Here is a 20,650-nt window from a genome sequence, read left to right as displayed (position 1 = left end):
ATGTTAAATAGAATGTAACTTTTCTTTTCCAAAAAACACACAGGGATCTGCTGATGTCTCATTGGATAACTTGGAAGACTCCGAGGAGGATAAACATGTCACTGATGGTGTTAAGAGAAGAAAGAAAAGGAACCTAATCCTATATAATTCTATTTTTTCCGCTCAAAGTTGAAGCTTATATGTGACTTTCATTAATTTAAAGTTACTGTTTTATTGTATCTTTGTTATTTCTGGGGACCCCTTTTAAATAATGTACTTGTTTACCCGAAAAATCGGATAGAGTTGGATTTATACGCAGTTCTAAAGATATGTGGTATAACTTTGACACAAATGGCTAGAGGGAAATAGAAATATCCAATCTTGACTATAAAGAATGAAAGATAGCACAGTATAAAAGAGGAAAATAAATGAACAAAACAAGATGAAGTAATGGAGCTCAAAAGGTTAATCTTTCAATATGAGAAAATAGGATTCTTGTTACAATGTGAACAAAAAGATGCCTTTGCAGAAATGTAGTCATCCTCTTTATAGTGGAGGATCCTACTTTAGATATAACTAAAAATACATAGTGGGGAACCCGTGATAAATCAACTTTTCCCTAATTTCCGCCGAGATTCTCTCCCTTAGTGCGATTGCAACGGCTTTTGTCTGTGAGTTGGAGCTTGATCGGACTCGGTGATGGTCGGCATTATTTTTAGATCTCGATGCGGACTTTAGCTTGATGCTGACCCGGGGTCTGGTAATGACTTGGACTCGATGTCGGTTGGCCTTTGTCCTTTAAGCTCGATTCCATAACATCTCATCATAGTTCGATTCGGACCCGAGCTCGAGTATGACTTCGAACTCGGTGTTTGATTTATCCCCAAACATCGAAGCTCATTCGTGCCTTCTTCGGATCCCATCTCGATATTATAAAGACTTTCTTCGATCCATTATGTTTCGATCTCGATCAGACGTACGAAGGCCAAAATCAGTTTCGACCGTATACAGATAGTCTCCTCGTTTCTCGGAAAGGATGTGGCGAGAAACGATATGATTTCTCAATGGCTTGATTGGATATGCACTGACGTTCGCATCGAGCCCGTTCATGACTTACGTGATAGATGTCCCGTCAATTTAGTTTACCAAGGCATTTAATGCATGCCAGAAGGTGGTCGGCCACCGCTGATATTGAACCGCCATTGCTTTAATCTATAAATAGCCATCCCTTTTACCATTTATCACTTTTACATCTTCAATCTTCCAAATTTTTCAAGTTCTTTTTCGTATCCTTTGAGTTTATTCGCAAATATGTGATTCCTCTCTGCAAAAATCCTTCTTCAAAACTACCAAATCTTTGTCACTTTCTTCTATTCTTGACCTTTAAATTCAAAAATGGCGAAAACATCACATACCATTCCTCAAAAAGATAAAGCTTCTTCTTCACAGTCTGCTGCCGACGAAACACCAGTAGAGCCATGACCCGTGGAGTGCGTTCCTGGGGCATGTGTTCTTACCTCTGATTTTAAGGTTGATAAAGGCTCATCGGTTCCCGGCCGATGTTAGCCAGTATTGAGGTACATGTGTTCGATAACCGAGAGGCACCTCAAACAGCTAAAGAAAGATAACACCACTTACGTGAAAGGGTTTTAAAGTGTGTATAATTACCCTTTCACTCTAGGTCCCCTCGACCCCGTTATTATTGACTTCTGCCATCAATACCAAATAACCCTAGGCCAGGTCCATCCTTCTTTTTGGCGGATCATTATTTTGATCCGATACTTTGTGAACAAACTTGAGGGGATGCCGTTCACCCTCGACCATCTCATCCGATTGTACCGTCCTCGCCTTTTTCGAGGACGGTTAATAAAACTTCAGCGTAGGGCTACCAAGGCTTTGTTCTCGAGTATATACGAGGACAGGGATCAAGGCTGGATGGGAAGGTTCATTCGAGTAAGGACTTCAGACCTATTTCCAACTGAAAAGATGCCTTTTCCCGAGGAGTGGAACATGAAGCGTAAGTGTAATTCTGCTATTATTTCCTACTATTTTGCCCTTTCATTTATTTTCTCACCGATATCCCCCCTTTTGTGATGCATCAGTTCCCTGGATGCCCGGCGCAGTTCCCGATCTCAAGAACTGGGTACGAGATCTAGTTTCGACCTACACATACGCCGAGCGCTCATGGCGTGATTTGTCAAAGGGCCAATAGGAGACCAAAAATCATGGTAAGCCCCTTTCTCATATCTTTTGGTAGTTCGAACGAGATGCTTTCCATATACTTCAATAAATTTTCCCGTATGTAGGTGTGGGAAAAGATGCAGTTTTGAGGCCTTCGTCCGTCGAGGAAGAGGCTTCGGCGCCCGTTCCAAAGATGGTGAAGGATAATAAGAGGAAAAGGGCCTCCGTTCCCGAAGATCTAAAATCGAAGAAGAGGACGGCTCATAAGCCGAAGAAGAATACCATTTCTTTGACCGTAGAATCAGTTCTGCATCTAAGGGATGACGATGAAGAAGCAAAAGAAAATGGCGGGCCCGTGCTGGCAGCCTGAATGAAGAAAAGCACCGATGCCCCAAAGGCGGCTGAATCGACGGTGATTTATAAGGATCCACCTCGAACCGAGGAGATATCGGAGGAAGGTTCAGGCAAAGTGCCCGAGTCACTCGAGATCGAGGATGCTTCCTACCGAAGTCAACAAACGGTGGGTACATCGGAAGGGGCCAATCCTGAAGCTCTCCGAACTGAGGAGAACGCCCTAAGAGAGTCGCCTGGGGAAATAGTAATCGAAGAGTCACCCACTCTCCTTGACTTTTCTGAAGGGGCTATGAGAGAAGCCCAAGCTTTATGGGCCCTCGAGATGAGCCAGTCTTATAAAGGGGAGGACCCTTTCCGTGATCTGTTTACTGGGGTCGAGGACGCTGCTGGCCCTAGTGATGTGTCATGCCTTCTCTGTGAAGTGCAGCTAGCTCTAAATTGGGTAAGCTCTTAACTCTCTTTGTTGATATTATTTTTCATGTTTTACTATTCTTTCCTAACTTCTTTTCTTCCTTCTTCGTAGGACGTGGCGATTCATCAAGAAGGATGTTCTCGATCTCGAGCTGAGCTGCATCGGTTCGAGATCGATCTTCAATGGCTCACGGAGGAGAGAAACTCCTTTAAACTCCTCTTAGGGCAAATGGGAGAGGAAATGAAAGACCTTTGAGCTGAGTTGGCCAAGGCTCACCAAGATCAGACCAATCTGTCTGAGCAGGTAATGATACTTTTAAAAGCCTATGGGCCCGATACCGGAACGATGTCTAATATTTCGGTCTCACAGCTACAGCAGAAAATTTAGATGATCGGGAAACTTCGTGAGGAGGTTGATATGAGAAAAGCGGAGTCGTTGAAGTTGAAAGAAGGTATGGACCGCTTTGCTGCAGAGAAAGAGGCTGCTCGAGCCCAATTGTCATCGACCGAAAACTAGCTTCAAAGTATGAAGGAGAAAAGCTTGGTTCATGTAAGAAGAATAGAGGAGCTCGAGGCTCGGTTGGCCTCTGAACTCGCTAAGGCCGAATCTGACGCCGAAAAGGCAAAGGCCGATGCGGATACATTTGTGGCTGTTTATCGGGCTGATGCTGAAGCTGCTCAGGTACAAGCAAGAGAGGCAACTGAGATTGCCAACACTCAAGCACATTGAGTTGCTGAGCTTGCTAAGTGCCGATCTCGGATGGAGACCCTCGAGGAGATCCACGCTCGAGGTTTTGACCTTACTGAAGAGATAAAAAAGGCTTAGGAGCTCGAAGTCGATGTTGAAGCCTTGGCTTCTGATGATGATGATGATGGAAGCAAGAGCGCGTCCGAGAGCGGGGAGGAGCCCGATGGAGAAGATACCGCCCCCGGAAATAATCAAGAAACTTAGTCCCTTAGTTTCTATTTCGGATGTTGCAAACAATCATGTAAACAATCCTGTAAATATATACAAATATATTTTCTTTTCCCATCTTGCCTCTATTTTATTTTCTATCTTGTGAAGGTTTTATTTTATTCATGCCTTATGAATGTTTTCCTAAGGCTTTAGGCAATTTAATCGAATTTGGACTTTGTAGCCTTTATATCCGAGTGAGCTTTTTCGAACTCGAAGTAATGTAGCCCGTAGGCTTAGTGATTTTGAACTTGAAGTATTGTAGCCCGTAGGCTTAGTAGTCAAGTGAGTGATTTCAAACTCGAAGTAATGTAGCCCGTAGGCTTATTAGTCGAGTGAGTGATTTCGAACTTGAAGTAATGTAGCCCGTACGCTTAATAGTCGAGTGAGTGATTTCGAACTCGAAGTAATGTAGTCTGTAGGCTTAGTAATCGAGTGAGTGATTTCGAACTCGAAGTAATGTGGCCCGTAGGCTTAATAATCGAGTGAGTGATTTCGAACTCGAAGTAATGTAGCCCGCAGGCTTAGTAGTCGAGTGAGTGATTTAGAACTCGAAGTAATGTAGCCCGTAGGCTTAGTAGTCGAGTGAGTGATTTCGAACTCGAAGTAATGTAGCCCGTAGGCTTAGTGATTTTGAACTCGAAGTAATGTGGCCCGCAGGCTTAGTAGTCGAGTGAGTGATTTCGAACTCGAAGTAATGTAGCCCATAGGCTTAGTAGTCGAGTGAGTGTTTTCGAACTCGAAGTAATGTAGCCCGTAGGCTTAATAGTTGAGTGAGTGATTTTGAACTCGAAGTAATGTAGCCCGTAGGCTTAGTAGTCGAGTGAGTGATTTCGAACTCAAAGTAATATGGCCCGTAGACTTAATAGTCGAGTGAGTGATTTCAAACTCGAAGTAATGTAGCCCGTAGGCTTAATAGTCGAGTGAGTGATAACTCGAAGTAATGTAGCCCGTAGGCTTAGTAGTTGAGTGAGTGATTTCGAACTTGAAGTAATGTGGCTTGTAGGCTTAATAGTAGAGTGAGTGATTTCAAACTCGAAGTAATGTAGTCCATGGGCTTAATAGATCATCCCCGAGTGAGAATGGTTGCTCGAACTCAAGTTGGTGTAGCCCTTGGGCTTTATAGTTGAGTGAGTGTTGCTTGAACTCGTTGATTTATCTTAAGCCTGTTTGTATAATAAATCTCGAAATAAGGGAATCTTTCTTGGATATAAGATATCGGTAAAGAAGAAATTTTTCTTTGTAAGTCATTATACATGTGTCCATGTTTTGCGTCAGGGCTCGAGCCAACTATATGAGCATGGTTCATTTTGACCATTTGGCTCTTATAATTTTTCCTATCAGAACCCTGTTGTTATGAAGTAACTTTATTACATCAAACTTGATATATTTGAGGGCTAATACCCCGCCAGTATTCAAGGTCGATTGTAAAGAGGCCTCGGATACTGTCGAATTGTTTCTAAGTTAGCACAATCAATGGTTGCCTCATTAAAAACCTTGCCGAAAAACCCATTTGGGATAAAACCGGTCTAAGGGAAAAAGAGTGCAACGCGTGCTTTCAGACCTAGGGCTTCATATTAAAGGATCCATCCTAGCTCCTGATCGGACTTCTGCAGGGGTTAGTTTCGAAATATAAACGAATATGGGAGGGTCGTACCTTAGAAATAGTATCGTTTTAGGTGCGACATATTCCAATTGCTTGATAGTTGTTTGCCGTTTATAATACCGAGCTTGTAGGATCCTTTTCCGACGTTTTCGAGAACCTGATACAGTCCTTCCCAGTTTGGACCTAGTTTTCCTTAGTTTGGATTTCGGGTACTGAGGGTGACTTTCCTTAGCCCTAAGTCCCCGAGTTTAAAATGGTGAAGCTTGGTTCTTCGATTATTGTATCTTTCTATTCGCTGCTTTTGGGCTGCCAATTGGACGAGAGCAGCTTCTCATTTTTCATCCGATAATTCGAGGCTTGTGTTCATAGCCTCGTTATTTGACTCTTCTGTTGTATATCGAAACCTGGGACTGGGTTCCCCGACTTCAACTGGAATCAAGGCTTCTGAGCCATATACAAAGGAGAACGGGGTTGCCCCCGTACTAGATTTTGATGTTGTTTGATATGGCGAAAGAACTTCGTGTAGGATTTCTCTCGATTTTCCCTTAGCGTCGTTCAGCCTTTTCTTTAGGTTTTGAATGATAGTTTTGTTCGTTGATTTGGCCTGTCCATGCCCACTAGGGTGATAAAGTATTGATAATATCCTTTTTATTTTGTGGTATTCGAGGAATTTAGTCACTTTGCTACCGGCAAACTATTTCCCATTTTCACACACTATTTCGGCGGGTATCCCGAATCGACATACGATATGATCCCAGATAAAGTCTATGACCTCTTTCTCTCTTACTTTCACAAACTCTTGTGCTTCAACCCATTTAGAGAAATAGTCAGTCATAAATAAAATGAACTTAGCTTTACCTGGGGCCGATGGCAGAGGGCCAACGATATCCATTCCCCATTTCATGAATGGCTATGGGGATAGGACTGAGTGAAGTTACTCTCCGGGCTGATGGATCATTGGTGTAAATCTTTGACATTTGTCTCATTTTCGAACAAACTCCTTTGCATCTTTGTCCATATAGATCCAATAATACCCTGTCCTGATTATCTTTCGGACTAATAAATCGGCACCGGAGTGATTTCCACAAGTGCCCTTGTGTACCTCACCTAGGACATAGTCAGTGTCTCCTAGACCTAAGCATACTGCCAATGGTCCATCGAATGTCCTTCGGTATAATGTTCCATCTGCAGCCAATGTGAATCGAGTAGCTTTGGTTCGTAGGGCCCTCGAATTCTTAGGGTCCGATGGGAGCTTTCCATTCTGTAAGTATTCAATATACTTATTCCTCTAATCCCAGGTTAAGCTTGTAGAATTTATCTCGGCATGACCTTCTTCGATTACGGATATCGAGAGTTGAACGACAACCCCTGAGCTTATCTTGCCTTCCTCGACCAATGATCCCAAATTTGCAAGTGTATCGGCCTCACTATTTTGTTCTCGTGGAACATGCTGTAAAGTCCATTCTTTGAAATGGTGCAAAGTGACCTGCAGTTTGTCCAAATACCTTTGCATTCTATCCTCTCGAACTTCGAAGGTTTTGTTTACTTGATTTACCACCAGTAAAGAGTCACATTTGGCTTCAATATCTTCCGCTCCTAAGCTTTTAGCTAGCTCGAGACCTACAATCATGGCCTCATACTCGGCCTCATTGTTAGTCAACCTAGTAGTTTTGATAGATTGCCTAATGGTGCTACCCGTGAGCGGCTTTAAAACGATGCCTAGCCCGGACCCCTTTACGTTCGAAGCCCCATCGGTAAAAAGGGTCCATACACCCGATGATGAACCAGATTTCAATAAGAGTTCTTTTTCAAATTCGGGTACGAGTGTCGGCATGAAATCAGCCATGATGTTCGCTAAAATTCGAGACTTGATGGCCTTACGGGGTTGATATTCGATATCGTATCAACTGAGTTTGACGGACCATTTGGCCAATCATCCTGATAGTTCGGGCTTGTGCAAAATATTATGAAGTGGGTAAGTGGTCAATATGCATATGGGGTGATATTGAAAGTACGATCTTAACTTTCTAGAGGCGCTTATCAGTGCAAGTATCAATTTTTGTAAGTGTGGATATCTAGTTTTTGCTTCTCCTAAGGTTTGACTTACATAATAAACGGGAAATTGCGTACCTTGCTTTTCTCGAACTAGGACACCACTTACCGCGATTTCCGATACTGCCAAGTACAAGCAAAGTTTTTCGTCTGTTTTTGGATTATGAAGCAGTGGTAGGCTCGATAGATACCGCTTTAATTCCTCTAATGCCTGTTGGCATTCCGGGGTCCAAGCAAAATCGTTCTTCTTTTTGAGTAGAGAGAAAAATTTGTGACTTCGATCTGACGACCTTGAAATGAATCGGCCTAAGGCAGCAATCCGTCCCGTTAGCCTCTGCATGACTTTTACACTGTCCACAATAGCGATGTCTTCGATGTCCTTGATTTTATCGGGGTTAATCTCGATCCCCCGATTTGATACCATGAAGCCGAGGAATTTGCCCGAACTGACCCCGAAAGCACATTTCTCGGGGTTGAGCTTCATGTTGTATTTCCTTAAAATCTCAAATATTTCCTGCAAATGAGCCAAATGGTCCTCTGCGCGCAGGGACTTAACTAGCATGTCATCAATATAAACTTCCATTGATTTAACTATTTTTTCCTCGAATATTTTATTTAGTTGGCATTGGTAAGTAGCTCCTGCATTTTTTAGCCCGAAGGACATCACATTATAACAATATGTTCCATACTTGGTTACAAATGAAGTCTTTTCCTGGTCTTCCTGGTTCATTTGGATTTGATTATACCCGGAATAGGCATCGAGAAAAGTAAGGATCTCATGGCCGGCTTTGGCATCGATCATGCAATCGATGTTAGGCAGTGGAAAAGAATCTTTGGGGCATGACTTGTTTAAATCCTTGTAATCTACATACATTCTAAGTTTGGGAATTTAAGAACCTGGTGTAGGTTTGAAGGTACAACTCTCATGTTCTGGATCCATGGCCTTCCAAAAAGGGCGTGTACCTCATGTCGCCTTCGATTACGTGAAACTTCATTTCCTGGATGGTCCCATCCATGTTTATCGGCAGAATTATCTCGCCTTCGGTGGTTTCACATGCCATATTGAATCCGTTTAGAACCAGGGTTACGGGTATGACTTGGTCCTGTAGACCGAGCTGTTCTACAACCTTAGATCTAATGATGTTGGCCGAGCTACCTGGATCAATTAACACACGCTTAACTTTAGTTTTATTCATAAGTACGGATATTACCAGTGCATCATTATGAGGTTTTATGACCCTTTCTGCATCTTCATCATTGAAGAACAAAGTTCCTATGGGTGCGTAATCCTGAGTTCGAGGTCACTTTTCTCTCATAATCTATGTCTTAGTGCGTTTAAGCACCGACCATTGAGGGGTATCGACGTCGCCGATGATCATGTGGTTGACATTTTGTTCGTTTTGTTTGCCGAAATCCCTGTTTGTGAAATGGTTCTTCGCCTTTTCACTTAAAAAATCTCGAAGGTGCCCTTTATTGAATAACCGGGCTACCTCCTTTCTTAGTTGTCTGCAATCTTCCGTTCTGTGGCCATGGTTGCCATGATATTCGCATATTTGATTGGGATTCCTCTGGGCAGGGTCGACTTGCATGGGTCGAGGCCATTTAGTGTCTTTGATGCGTCCGATAGCCGACACGATGGCAGATACATCAATACTGAAGTTATATTCCGATAACTGTGATGCTTCCTTAGATCTAGTAGGCCTATCGAACCCACTTTTGTTCATCATCCCCTGAGACCCTTGACCTCGATCACTTCTTTTTTTGCTTTGTCTGGGGTTACGTCTCAATTAATTGATTTTGTGGTTTTCATTATACGGTCGGTATCGGTCCCTGATCGGACCTTGTTCTCGATTGATATCCCTTCGAGCAGCGAGTTTAGACCCCAGCTGATCATCTTCGACTCTAATTTTTGATTGGTACCGATTATGCATGTCGGCCCAAGTGATAGATGGGTACTCGATCAGGTTATGCTTCAACCGTCGTGAAGCCGTCGAATTTTGTTCGTTGAACCTTGAGTGAAAGCCTTAACAACCCAATCGTCTGTGACTGGTGGCAGATCCATTCGTTTTGTTTGAAAACGATATACGAACTCCCTTCGCATCTCGTTATCCTTTTGTCTAACCTTGAATAGGTCCGACTTCCTGGTCTCGACTTTTATGGCCCCGGTATGTGCTTTTTCGAAGGAATATATAAGCATAGCAAAAAAATCAATAGAAGCAAATTATGATACCATATCATTGCTCCCTTTGACAGGGTTTCACCGAATTTCTTCAATAATACGGATTCGATCTCATCATCCTCTAGATCGTTCCCTTTGATGGCACATGTGTATGAGGTGACATGTTCGTTGGGGTCGGTAGTTCCGTTATATTTAGGAATCTCGGGCACGTGAAACTTCTTTGGGATCGGTTTAGGAGCCGCGCTTGGGGGGAAAGGCTTTTGTATGAATTTTTTGGAATCTAAGCCCTTCAATATTGGTGGTGCCCCTGGGATCTGATCAACCCTGGAGTTGTATGTTTCCACCTTTTTGTCATTTTCTTCGATCCTCCTTTATCCAGATTCTATTCATTTGGTCAGTTCTTCGAACGTCCTAGCAATTTTGGGATTAGTCCCCGACTCCTGCTCATTTGATTTCACTACAGCTGGTTCAGTAGTATGGGAGATTTCTCGGGGTTGACTGGGCTCCGACCTGCTCGGTATCTGGGTTTGAATTTGCAACTGAGCTATCGCTGCCTGTTGAGCTTGCTACATTTCGAAAATCATATGCAAGCTGTCACCATTTTCCTCGACGTTATGGGTATCTCGAGCTGCAGATCGAGTGCCACCATGTATGCTATTTTTAGGTTCAGAATGTAGGTTCGCCTCAATGGCCACATACGAATTAATGTCTATCGACACTTCGATTCGAGCTCCAACGGCGTTGACAAGCGGCCTTTTGGTACTTGGTGTCAAGTTGTTGTTTTCATCTTGAAGACCAACTTCGTTGTCGATTGGTAAGGCCATTTAATTGATAGTTTAGTCGTTGCTAATCCGAAATCAAAGACACTTTCAGACACAAGCGCAAAACGACGTGTTTTTGCAGATTCATATCAAATAACCACTATTATCCTTAGCCCCACGGTGGGCGCTAAACTGTTTACCCAAAAAATCGGATAGAGTTGAATTTATACGTAGTTCTAAAGATATGTGGTATAACTTTGACACAAATGGCTAGAGAGAAATAGAAATATCCAATCTTGACTATAAAGGATGAAAGATAACACAATATAAAAGAGGAAAATGAATGAACAAAACAAGATGAAGTAATGGAGCTCAAACGGTTAATCTTTCAATATGAGAAAATAGGATTCTTGTTACAATGTGAACAAAAAGCTGCCTTTGCAGAAATGTAGCCATCATTTTTATAGTGGAGGATCCTACTTTAGATATAATTAAAAATACATAGTGGAGAACCCATGATAAATCAACTTTTCCCTAATTTCCACCAAGATTCTCTCCCTAATTGCAACGACTCTTGTATGTGAGCTCGAGCTTGATCAGACTCGGTGCTGGTCGGTATTATTTTTAGATCTCGATGCAGACTTGAGATCGATGCTGACTCGGGGTTTGGTAATGACTCGGGCTCAGTGTCGGTTGGCCTTTGCCCCTTAAGCTCGATTCCATAACATCTCATCATAGTTCGATTCGGACCCGAGCTCGAGTATGACTTCGAATTCGGTGTTTGAATTATCCTTGAACATCGAAGCTCGTTCGTGCCTTCTTTGGATCCCATCTCAATATTATAAAGACTTTCTTCGATCCATTATGTTTCGATCTCGATTAGACGTATGAAGGTCAAAATCAGTTTCGACCGTATACAGTACTCATGAAAATGCAATATATATATATATATATATATATATATATATATATATATATATATATATATATATAATGTGTTATTTATTCTTTAACCTAGTGTTTTACCTTGAGCCAGAAGTGGTAACTTGAGTTGGGTTTAACATTTTACGTAGAGACAAAAGTTGGTAATTTGAGTTCTAGTTTCTTCTGTTCTTCTCACCACACTTTCAACAGGATTGGATTTGGTTAGTTGGATGCAAACCTCTATCCATCACTTCCCAAGGCTGGCATATCTCCAAATTCCTTTCAGACACTATTGCTCGAAGCTATGTATTGACTTCTCTGTGAAGAGTCCATTCAATTGGTCAATTCGGATGTTCATTGCCTTATTATGGAGCAGACGTGTATCCTTTATGATTGGTCTATTTTGATGAGTACAAGTAAAAGATTATTTTGATGGCACAATTTGTCATTTTTTGTGAGTGGTTTCATTGGATATATTCCACTAGAAGGTTTTGCAAATTGTCTTCAACAGAGTGCATAAAAGATAGTATATTTTATCTATTTGAATAGTGAATAAGGGCCTTTGGTGTTAATAGGTTTTATCACTTCTTCTGCATAATACAATGTTCTCTGCAAGTCAATTGTGCATAAAATATTGAGTGATCTTTTGTTGGTTTGAACAACGGACAACTAGCTTTAAAAAGCTTTCTTCCTAAGTAAGTTGCTGATGTTCTTACCAGTCAGAAAAAGTTGATGACGTTTTTACATATAAGTTGTTTTTCGTAATTGCCCATTTAATAGAGTTTCTCTTTATGGATACTTAATCTTCGAAAGCAGAACAGACTTTTAAGCGCTTCAAAACCCATGAGCGTGAGCTAATGAACAAATACAGTTATGTTGTTAGCTTGTTGGGAAGAGTTCATGATTTACGGTTTTTACAATGTTTTGCCAAATACCTTTTGCTCAATTTTTTTGCAAGATAAATAGCACTTGGTGCTCTATCATTCCAAGCTCTATGGAATCAGAGGTGGAGCTAGATCATTACTTATGGGTTCAGACGAACCCAACAACAATTGGTTAGATCTTGCATTTGTATTACAAATTTAATTAAAGTTGTATGAATATCTAATTGTGAACCCAGTAAACAAGACTAGATATGGATTCAATGACAAGTTCAGCTCAGAACCCAAAAGATTTAAATTTTAGCTCTGCCTCTGTATGGAAGGATTTGTTCTTATTTCAAACTCATTGATCTGCATTTGCTGCATAAGTTAAAACGATATTTTCCAGAAATAGTTTGATCTTGTTGGCTCTCGTTGTCTTAAATTTAGCATGTTTATGAAACCTTCTAGCCAATTTATTTCATGTTATGGATCCCTTCCAGATTTCAACTGTCAGTGGGGAACTGTGTTATGTGGATGCCTTGAGACTTGTCCATACCTTAGAGGATGCGGTAAAAGGGTTAGCATCTTTCGTTTGTTGTGTGACAATCACTGATGTGCTACACTACACTTACCCTTACCTGATATGTGATGACATCCTTATTGTTAGTCTTGCACTTACATGTGTAACCAATTTGAGATAGTACATAGTAGAATATCTTGATTTACTGCATATGGGAGTCACACGTGTATATGATATTTTACCGAGGACGATGCTTAGCAAGCATTAAGCAACATTAATTTGGCATGCAAAAGTGTCTTCACTTTTCACTCAACACGTGTTTCTCTCAACTTGTTTGCTAAAATGATCTTGTCTATTATGCAGGTTCGTAAATTATATTGATACAACTCTAGACAATCTCTATTAAAATATTGCATCCGGCAGAGGAATGTTAAAGTCGAGTTTGACATGACAATATATGATACCTGCTTTCCTAGTTGTTTTCTTTGTTCTTTGGCTTGTGCTAAAGCCTAGAAGAGCCAAGCCTAAGATCAGCTAAGACTTTCTTGGTGTTTTGCCTTCAAAATACAAGTAACTTAGTTTCCTCAAGTATGATTTCCTATCAGATGCTGGGAAATCTATTGAGCCAATAGAGCTGTCGTATGCAACCGGTGACAAGAGAGCATAGGCAAGACAAATAGAATAGCTATGATCAAATTCATATGGTGTTGTACTATTTTTGGTCGTACATTTTCAGCTCCCAGTATTATTTCATCTGAGTTTTTGCTCTGTACCATCAAGTCTTAATTTTCATGTTTGTTGCTAATTACTGTAGTTGTGGTCAGTGAATGCCTCAATACTGTGTAAATTCGAACAATGATCTCATTGATTAATGATAATAGCAATTTGAACTTTACTGCCCTTAGATGAGAGCAATGTTGGTTTTGTTTAGTGCTCAGTTATGAAGATCCCTTTGTTATAACGGGAGGAAAACACTCAATTTTTCTTATTTTATCTATTTTATTATCTTTTAATCGATATCGATGTTACTTTTTAAAAAAAAAAAAATCAGTTAATGCAGTTTAACCAGTATCTGCTTTACCTTTATCCTAGTTCATCATCTTTTTTAATGTTATCTGTCAGACTCTCTTAAGAGTTTATTGTTCCATGTGATAAGCTACATATCTTAGATGGGTTCATATGTAGATAATCTTCTATGGGTCAAAATTCATCTTTAGTCGAAATGGTATTAGTAAAACATTCCCCGGATGCCACGAGCCGAAGTAATCTAATTATCAGTGAAAGCCGCTGTCGAAGAGTGAGCAAGACTAAAGTTGAGGGGTTGTTATCGAGGCCGAGGTCGAGCACCCTTAACAGAGCTGTAACAATTAGTTTCGAGATATGATACAAAAGAGAATATTCTATTGAATATTTTAGTGAATATTCTCTATACTTGTACTATTAGGGTTTTAGGAACATGTTCCCTGTAAATAAAAACAGACATAATGATAGGGGACATGTGATATTCATTTGTAAAACTACTCTATGACAAATATTACCTTTTCACTAAGATTCTTGTCTCGAATCGGACTTCATTGCAAGTATACAAATATCACCTTTTCACTAAGATTCTTGTCTACACTTTTTCACTAGATTCGAGAATAACTCAGAGATTCAAAGGATTGTCCGTCATTCATCATTGTCAGAAAGAACATTCACTGATTCTATCCTTTATGAGGTGACTCATTCATTCTATTTACTTAAATAAAATTTATTTCTATTCATCAATATTTAATGCTATATTATTGCCTTTTATTTCTTGCATATTGACTGTATGCTGCCGTTGTTGTCAAGGTATACCTACGTAGTATTTATTGCACTTTTAAGAACTCTATCTTTGGGATATTATTGTTAACTAAGATTAACCCATATATATATATATATATATATATATATATTGAATTAGTTGAACCAAACTCTATATTTTCTGTCAAACAATTTGGCGTCGTATGTGAGGATTTCTTAGTTAAAATTTTAGTTTCCTCTAGATCTTATATTAACATAAGTCACTAACATCAAAAACCCCGAGATCTCCTTTATTTGTGCATACAAAACCCTACATGGCAGGTAACCAAGGAGAAAAGACAAAAATAACAAGTGACTTCCCAACCAACCTCATGATGTCATCAACGAAAACTCTGAAACAGTAGGTGAGGACATGGCGCCCAACGCATCCCCTAGGTGAGAGAGGTCACCTCCCCCACACTGCAGCATAACAAAACCCAGTGAAAAAGGGACCTCCACGTCTGTAGAAGAAAAGAAGCTCCGACTTGTGAAAAAACTCCTCGAAGCATGGTTGACCGACACGCTAGTGAGCATCCTCAACAAACCTGCTCCAGGCCTGGCTGCAGAAACAACAAGAGCTTGCATGGTATAACAAACATACGAGTAATGCAACTGACCAAACCCTCTAATGATAAGTATACTTCACAATATTACAAACAGTGCAGGTGACACTGTCTTTCTAAAAAGAATGAAAGAAATGGAGAATGAAACAAATCGCTCTGAGACCAGATGAAAGAACACCAAGAATGAGTTGACAAGATACCGGGCGCTCCTAAGCTTCTGCCTCAAAGGGATGCCTGCAGGTTCGAAGAGCTATTGTACAGCGATGATGCATCCCACATGCCATACCAAAGACCTTCAAAATGCCGCCCTACCTCAGGATATACAATGGAATGACCGATACTGAGTATCATGTGACTCACTACGTCACCGTTGTGAAAGGCAACGACCTCGCCAAGGAACAAGTGTCCTTTATTTTGCTGAAGAGGTTTGGCGAAACCCTTACGGGAGGGGCATTAACATGGTATTCGCATGCCTGAGCCAAGAAGGTCGAAGCAAGAGTAAATGACGTATTCGCTATTAATCAGTCCTTGGGAGAGGGACTTAGGGACTTCCTCGCCCGATTCAACAGAGTAAGGATGTCTTTACCGAACGTATCCGAATGGATGGCGATCGCAACTTTCCAGAACGGGTTGAGTAGAGATGGTTCAAGAGCAACTGGAAAACTGTTGAGCCGATTGATGAAGTATCCTCTAACCACTTGGGATGAAATTCATAATGCTTATTGTGCCGAGGTCCGAGCAGACGGGGACGACATCAATGGAAAAACTCAGCGGCTAACCTCAGTACAAGCCAAATTTAGAAACGAACTGAGAGACAACACAAGAAGTGACCACCCGATTCAGCGATCCAACATGGAACGACACCAACCATACATCAGGAAGGCCGCCGCGCCTCCCCCTGCTATAAAGAAGGCCCATCCAGGCCAAGGACATGGAATCACCGGAATGAAAGAGGTATGTCTCCCTTATTATCTGCTCACAACTTTTGCGTGTCACTTACAAAAATAGTCTACGCTCTTGAGAAACTTAGAACAAAGGTGAAGTGGCCACCGAAGATGAGATCAAGACCAAACACCGGAAAATTTGACGCCCTCTATGAGTTCCACCAGGAATGTGGGCACAAAATAGAAGATTGCATCGCCCTTAGACAAGAAGTCGTATACATGTTACGACAAGGGCACCTCAAAGAGATGTTAAGCGATAAGGGGAGAACCAACTTTGCCATAGGACGTGAATATCAAGGCCTGCCAAAGCCACCATCGCCAGCTTGTACTATCAATATGATTATCGGCGGTGGTGGCGACGCCTCTATGAATGGCATGAAGTTCACTACCACTTACATGCTCAAGCAGTCTATCACCCGCAAACGGTACGACAGACTCGTAGAAAGTATCATTTTCGACGAGTCGGATGCCGATGGTCTAACTTTTCCTCATAATGATGCCCTCGTTATTACTTTACGCATTTTAGATACATATGTTAAACGCATCATGGTGGACGATGGAAGTGGCACATGCATTATCCATCCTTGAGTGATTATCCAAATGAGACTCGAGGATAAGATAATGATACGCTGTATCACGCTAACCGATTTTAATAATACAATTGAGCGGACATCCGAGGAAATTACACTCCCCGTCTTGGCCGACGGCGTGACTCTGGAGACGACGTTCCACATCATGGACCAGTCCACTTCATACAATGCCATAGTGGGACGACCATGGATACATCCTATGAGAGCCATCCCCTCCAGCCTATACTAAGTAATTAAATTCCCAACACCATAGGGAATATTCAGCATACGCGGGGAACAATGCACATCCCGGGAATGCTACCGCATTTCCTTGGATAACACAGCCACCCAATAGAAAAATGACAAAGAAAAAGAGGAATAGCAATCCATAGGGTAGAGGTCGAAGCATGAAGATACCAGGGATGACATCATGGATCCCGACACAGTCGAGGTTGCAAATTTGACCATAGAAGACCTCGACCCCATTCAGTTGGACCTCAACGACCTTAGCAAGAAGGCCTATATCGGCTGCAAACTTCGGGAGCCATGTAAATTAAGGTAATTCTTAATAGCTAATGTAGATTTGTTTTCTTTCAGCCATACAGATATGTTGGGCTTCCAAAGGAAATCGCCACACATAAATTAAACGTGACCCATTCCACCCCCAGTACGACATGCCAGGCATAAATTTAACTTCTCCATCAACGATGCAGTCCACGAGGAGGTGGAAAAATAATTAGAAAACGACTCCATCAGGGAGTCGAAGTACCCCAAGTGGATCACTAATGTAGTGATGGTCAAAAATAAAAATGGGAAATGGCAGATGTGTGTAGATTTCACAGACTTTAACAAAGCATATCCGAAGGATTCGTTCCCATTACCCCATAACGACTAACTCATCGACGTAATAGCCATGCACGAACTATTAAGTTTCTTGGACGCTTACTCATGCTATAACAAAATTCATATGGAGGAAGAAGATCAGGAGAAGACCACGTTCATCACCCACCAAGGAACGTATTGCTATAGGGTCATGCCGTTTGGACTGAAGAACGCGAGGGATACTTATCAAAGATTGGTAAAACAGATGTTCAAATACCAGCTCAGCAAGGCCATGGAAGTATATATAGACGACATATTGGTCAACTCCGAAAAGGCAGCGGATCACATTGATCATTTGAAAGAAACTTTCGACATATTCAGATGGTGCAGAATGAAGATGAACCTAGAGAAATGTGCGTTTGGCATAGCCTCGGGAAAGTTCTTAGGTTTTCTAGTATCGCAGCGAGGGATCGAGGTCAACCCAGACCAAATCAAAGATATCGAGGGGATACAAGAACTTTTATCCACCATAAAGCAAGTCTAAAGGTTGACTGGTCGAATTGCCGCCCTATCAAGGTTCATTTTGTGGTCGTCGGATAGATTTCACAAATATTTTGGCGTACTCAAGAAGGAGAACGGCCTCAAAATGGACTCCCGAGTGCGCCTAGGCTGTACGAGAACTGAAGGCATACTTATCATCACCACCCATGCTTTCAAAACCTGAACCGAGGGACCAACTCCTCGTCTATCTAGCCGTCTCCCAGGTAGCGGTAAGTGAAGTCTTGATCTACAAAAATAAAGGTACACAATCTCCTATCTATTGCTTTAGCAAAAAACTCATCAACACTGAGACGAGGAATCTGCACCTCGAGAAATTGGCTCTGGACTTGGTCGTAGCTTCACTAAAGCTTAGATCCTATTTCCAAGCCACCCCATCTCGGTCGTCACAACCTTTCCCCTGAGGAGCATTTTGCATAAACCCGATCTACCGGGGAGACTGGCCAAATGAGTCATCAAGCTAAGCGGGTACGATATCACCTACTAGCCGTGAACAATGATAAAGTCACAAGTGATCTCCGCCTTCAGTTAAAAAATAATGTCTGAAGTAAAAAAGGAAGTCGTCCAAGCTTCCCTCCAAACACGAGACCTCTGGGTCCTATACACTAATGGCGTATCCAACGCATCAGGGTCCAGACTAGGACTCGTACTCGAGGTCCCTACAGGCAAAGTAATTCATCAGTCCATAAGGTGACCGGATATGACTAACAATGAGGCCGAGTACGAGGCCATAATTGCAGGGTTGAGGCTAGCAGTATGGGACGAAACGATTGAAACTCTATTGTGACTACCAAATCGTAGTCAACCAAGTCACAGGGACTTTCCAAATCAAGGAACAAAGGTTGCAAAAATACCAGACCAAAATCTGTAAGCTATTGCCTGAGTTCGACGAATGCCAGCTCGATGAGATCCCACGAGCATAGAATGCCGAAGCAGATTGCATCACCAAACTGGCTGCAACTACTAAAAGCATCACAACCGGAGATAAAAGCGTAGTCCATCTTCTCAACTCATCACTAGACCAAATCGAGGTAAAAACCATAAACTTAACTTGGGACTGGCGCAATTGTATTATCGCATATTTGCAGGACGACACACTCCCAGGAAATAAAAAAGAAGTCAAGAAACTAAGAATGCAGGCGGCCAGATACAATCTCCTCCATAGCGACCTATATAAGAGGACTTACGGTGGACCTCTGGCGAAATGTTTGGGCCCAAACCAAACCCAGCACATCCTCAAATAAGTCCATGAAGGACATTGCGGTGCTCACTCTGGAAATCGAGCACTGGTCAGATGCCTCATACAGGCGGGATACTATTGGCGCACCATGAAAAAGGACGCCACAGACTTCATAAGGAAATGTGAACAGTGCCAAAAGTACGCCCCAATAATTCACCAAGCAGGCAAATACCTCTACTCAGTCACTTCCCATTGGCCTTTATCAAATGGGGAATGGACAACATGGGGCCCCTCCCAGCAGGGTGAGGTAATGTATGATTCCTATTGGTTTTAACTGACTATTTCTCTAAATGGGTGGAAGCAAGAGTATTCGCCCAAATACCGGAACAAGAGGTAATAACCTTTATATGGAGAAACATCATCTGCCGATTCGGCCTACCCAAGGAAATCAGTTGTGACAACGGACCCTAGTTCACAGGAAAGAAAACTGTCGAGGTCTTCGAGAAATGGCATATCAAGAAGATACTCTCAACCCCATATCACCCAACGGGTAACGGGCAAGTAGAATCCTCGAATAAATCCATACTAAAGATCATGGAGAAAAAGCTCAAAGACGCCAAGGGACTATGGCCAGAAATACAACCAGAAGTATTATGGGACTACCGAACAACTCCAAAGAAGAGCACAGGAGAGACGACTACTCTTTGGTCTATAGGACAGAGACAGTAATACCGGTCGAGGTTGGAGAACCCAGTATAAGGTACTCCCATAAAAGCGACATGAGTAACGATGAGAGCAGAAGGCAGGAACTCAACGAAATCAACAGACGAAGATATATGGCGTACATTCCCGAAGGATAACATAATGTGACAGAAGTAATTGGAACACATTTTGAATACATACATCTTTAGACACTTTGCTTACTCGGGATAGTCGAATTTATTAGGAACATCTCGGAACATGGGAAATAGGGACTTGAGAAAACCATACTTAAAACTTACGGGAACATCATGGAATTCAATTCTAAGAGAGTAGTTTAGCCAACATATCTCGCTTCGAGCTTTCCTTAAATTGCTACAATGTTTCGAAAATTCTAGCAACTTCAATCTATTTAGAAACATAACAAATTTGAACATAAATTAGGAAGATATTCATGATTTCAACTCATTTAAGCATTTTAGCAAGCACTAGGTGTGCGAATTCGATTACAAAGTTCTTCTATAAGATTTCCTTCACTCCACAACTAATTCAATACCAAGAATTTACTCATATTATTTCAATCAACTCCCCACCATTCTCATAGCTACATGCATGCATAAATAACAACTCTTATAACCAATAATCATACTCCCAGTTACCCATCTTCTACCCAAACTCGAAATTGAAGAGTAGGGTTAGAACCTTA

At 41.6% G+C, this 20,650-nt stretch overlaps 1 protein-coding gene and 1 long non-coding RNA gene across 2 annotated transcripts in view; both read left to right on the top strand.

Annotated features, from left to right (window-relative positions):
• LOC104104701 (uncharacterized) overlaps window positions 1–13,689 on the top strand; it is a 39,521-nt gene extending 25,832 nt beyond the window's left edge. Inside the window, exon 4 of the long non-coding RNA XR_011415497.1 lies at window positions 13,149–13,689. This is a non-coding gene — a long non-coding RNA (uncharacterized lncRNA). The remainder of the gene's footprint in view (window positions 1–13,148) is intronic.
• Window positions 13,690–15,775: 2,086 nt separating this feature from the next.
• Window positions 15,776–16,704, top strand: LOC104104704 (uncharacterized). The gene is made up of 2 exons (XM_070201273.1): window positions 15,776–16,126; window positions 16,210–16,704. Exons 1-2 carry the CDS (start codon window positions 15,776–15,778, stop codon window positions 16,702–16,704), a joined length of 846 nt encoding a protein of 281 aa, XP_070057374.1.
• The last annotated feature ends 3,946 nt before the right edge of the window (window positions 16,705–20,650 follow it).

Source organism: Nicotiana tomentosiformis, chromosome 4 (genome assembly GCF_000390325.3).
Source record: "Nicotiana tomentosiformis chromosome 4, ASM39032v3, whole genome shotgun sequence".
NCBI lineage: Eukaryota > Viridiplantae > Streptophyta > Magnoliopsida > Solanales > Solanaceae > Nicotiana > Nicotiana tomentosiformis.
The sequence above is the reverse complement of the archived record's forward strand: the minus strand, read 5'-3'. Positions and strand labels throughout refer to the sequence as shown.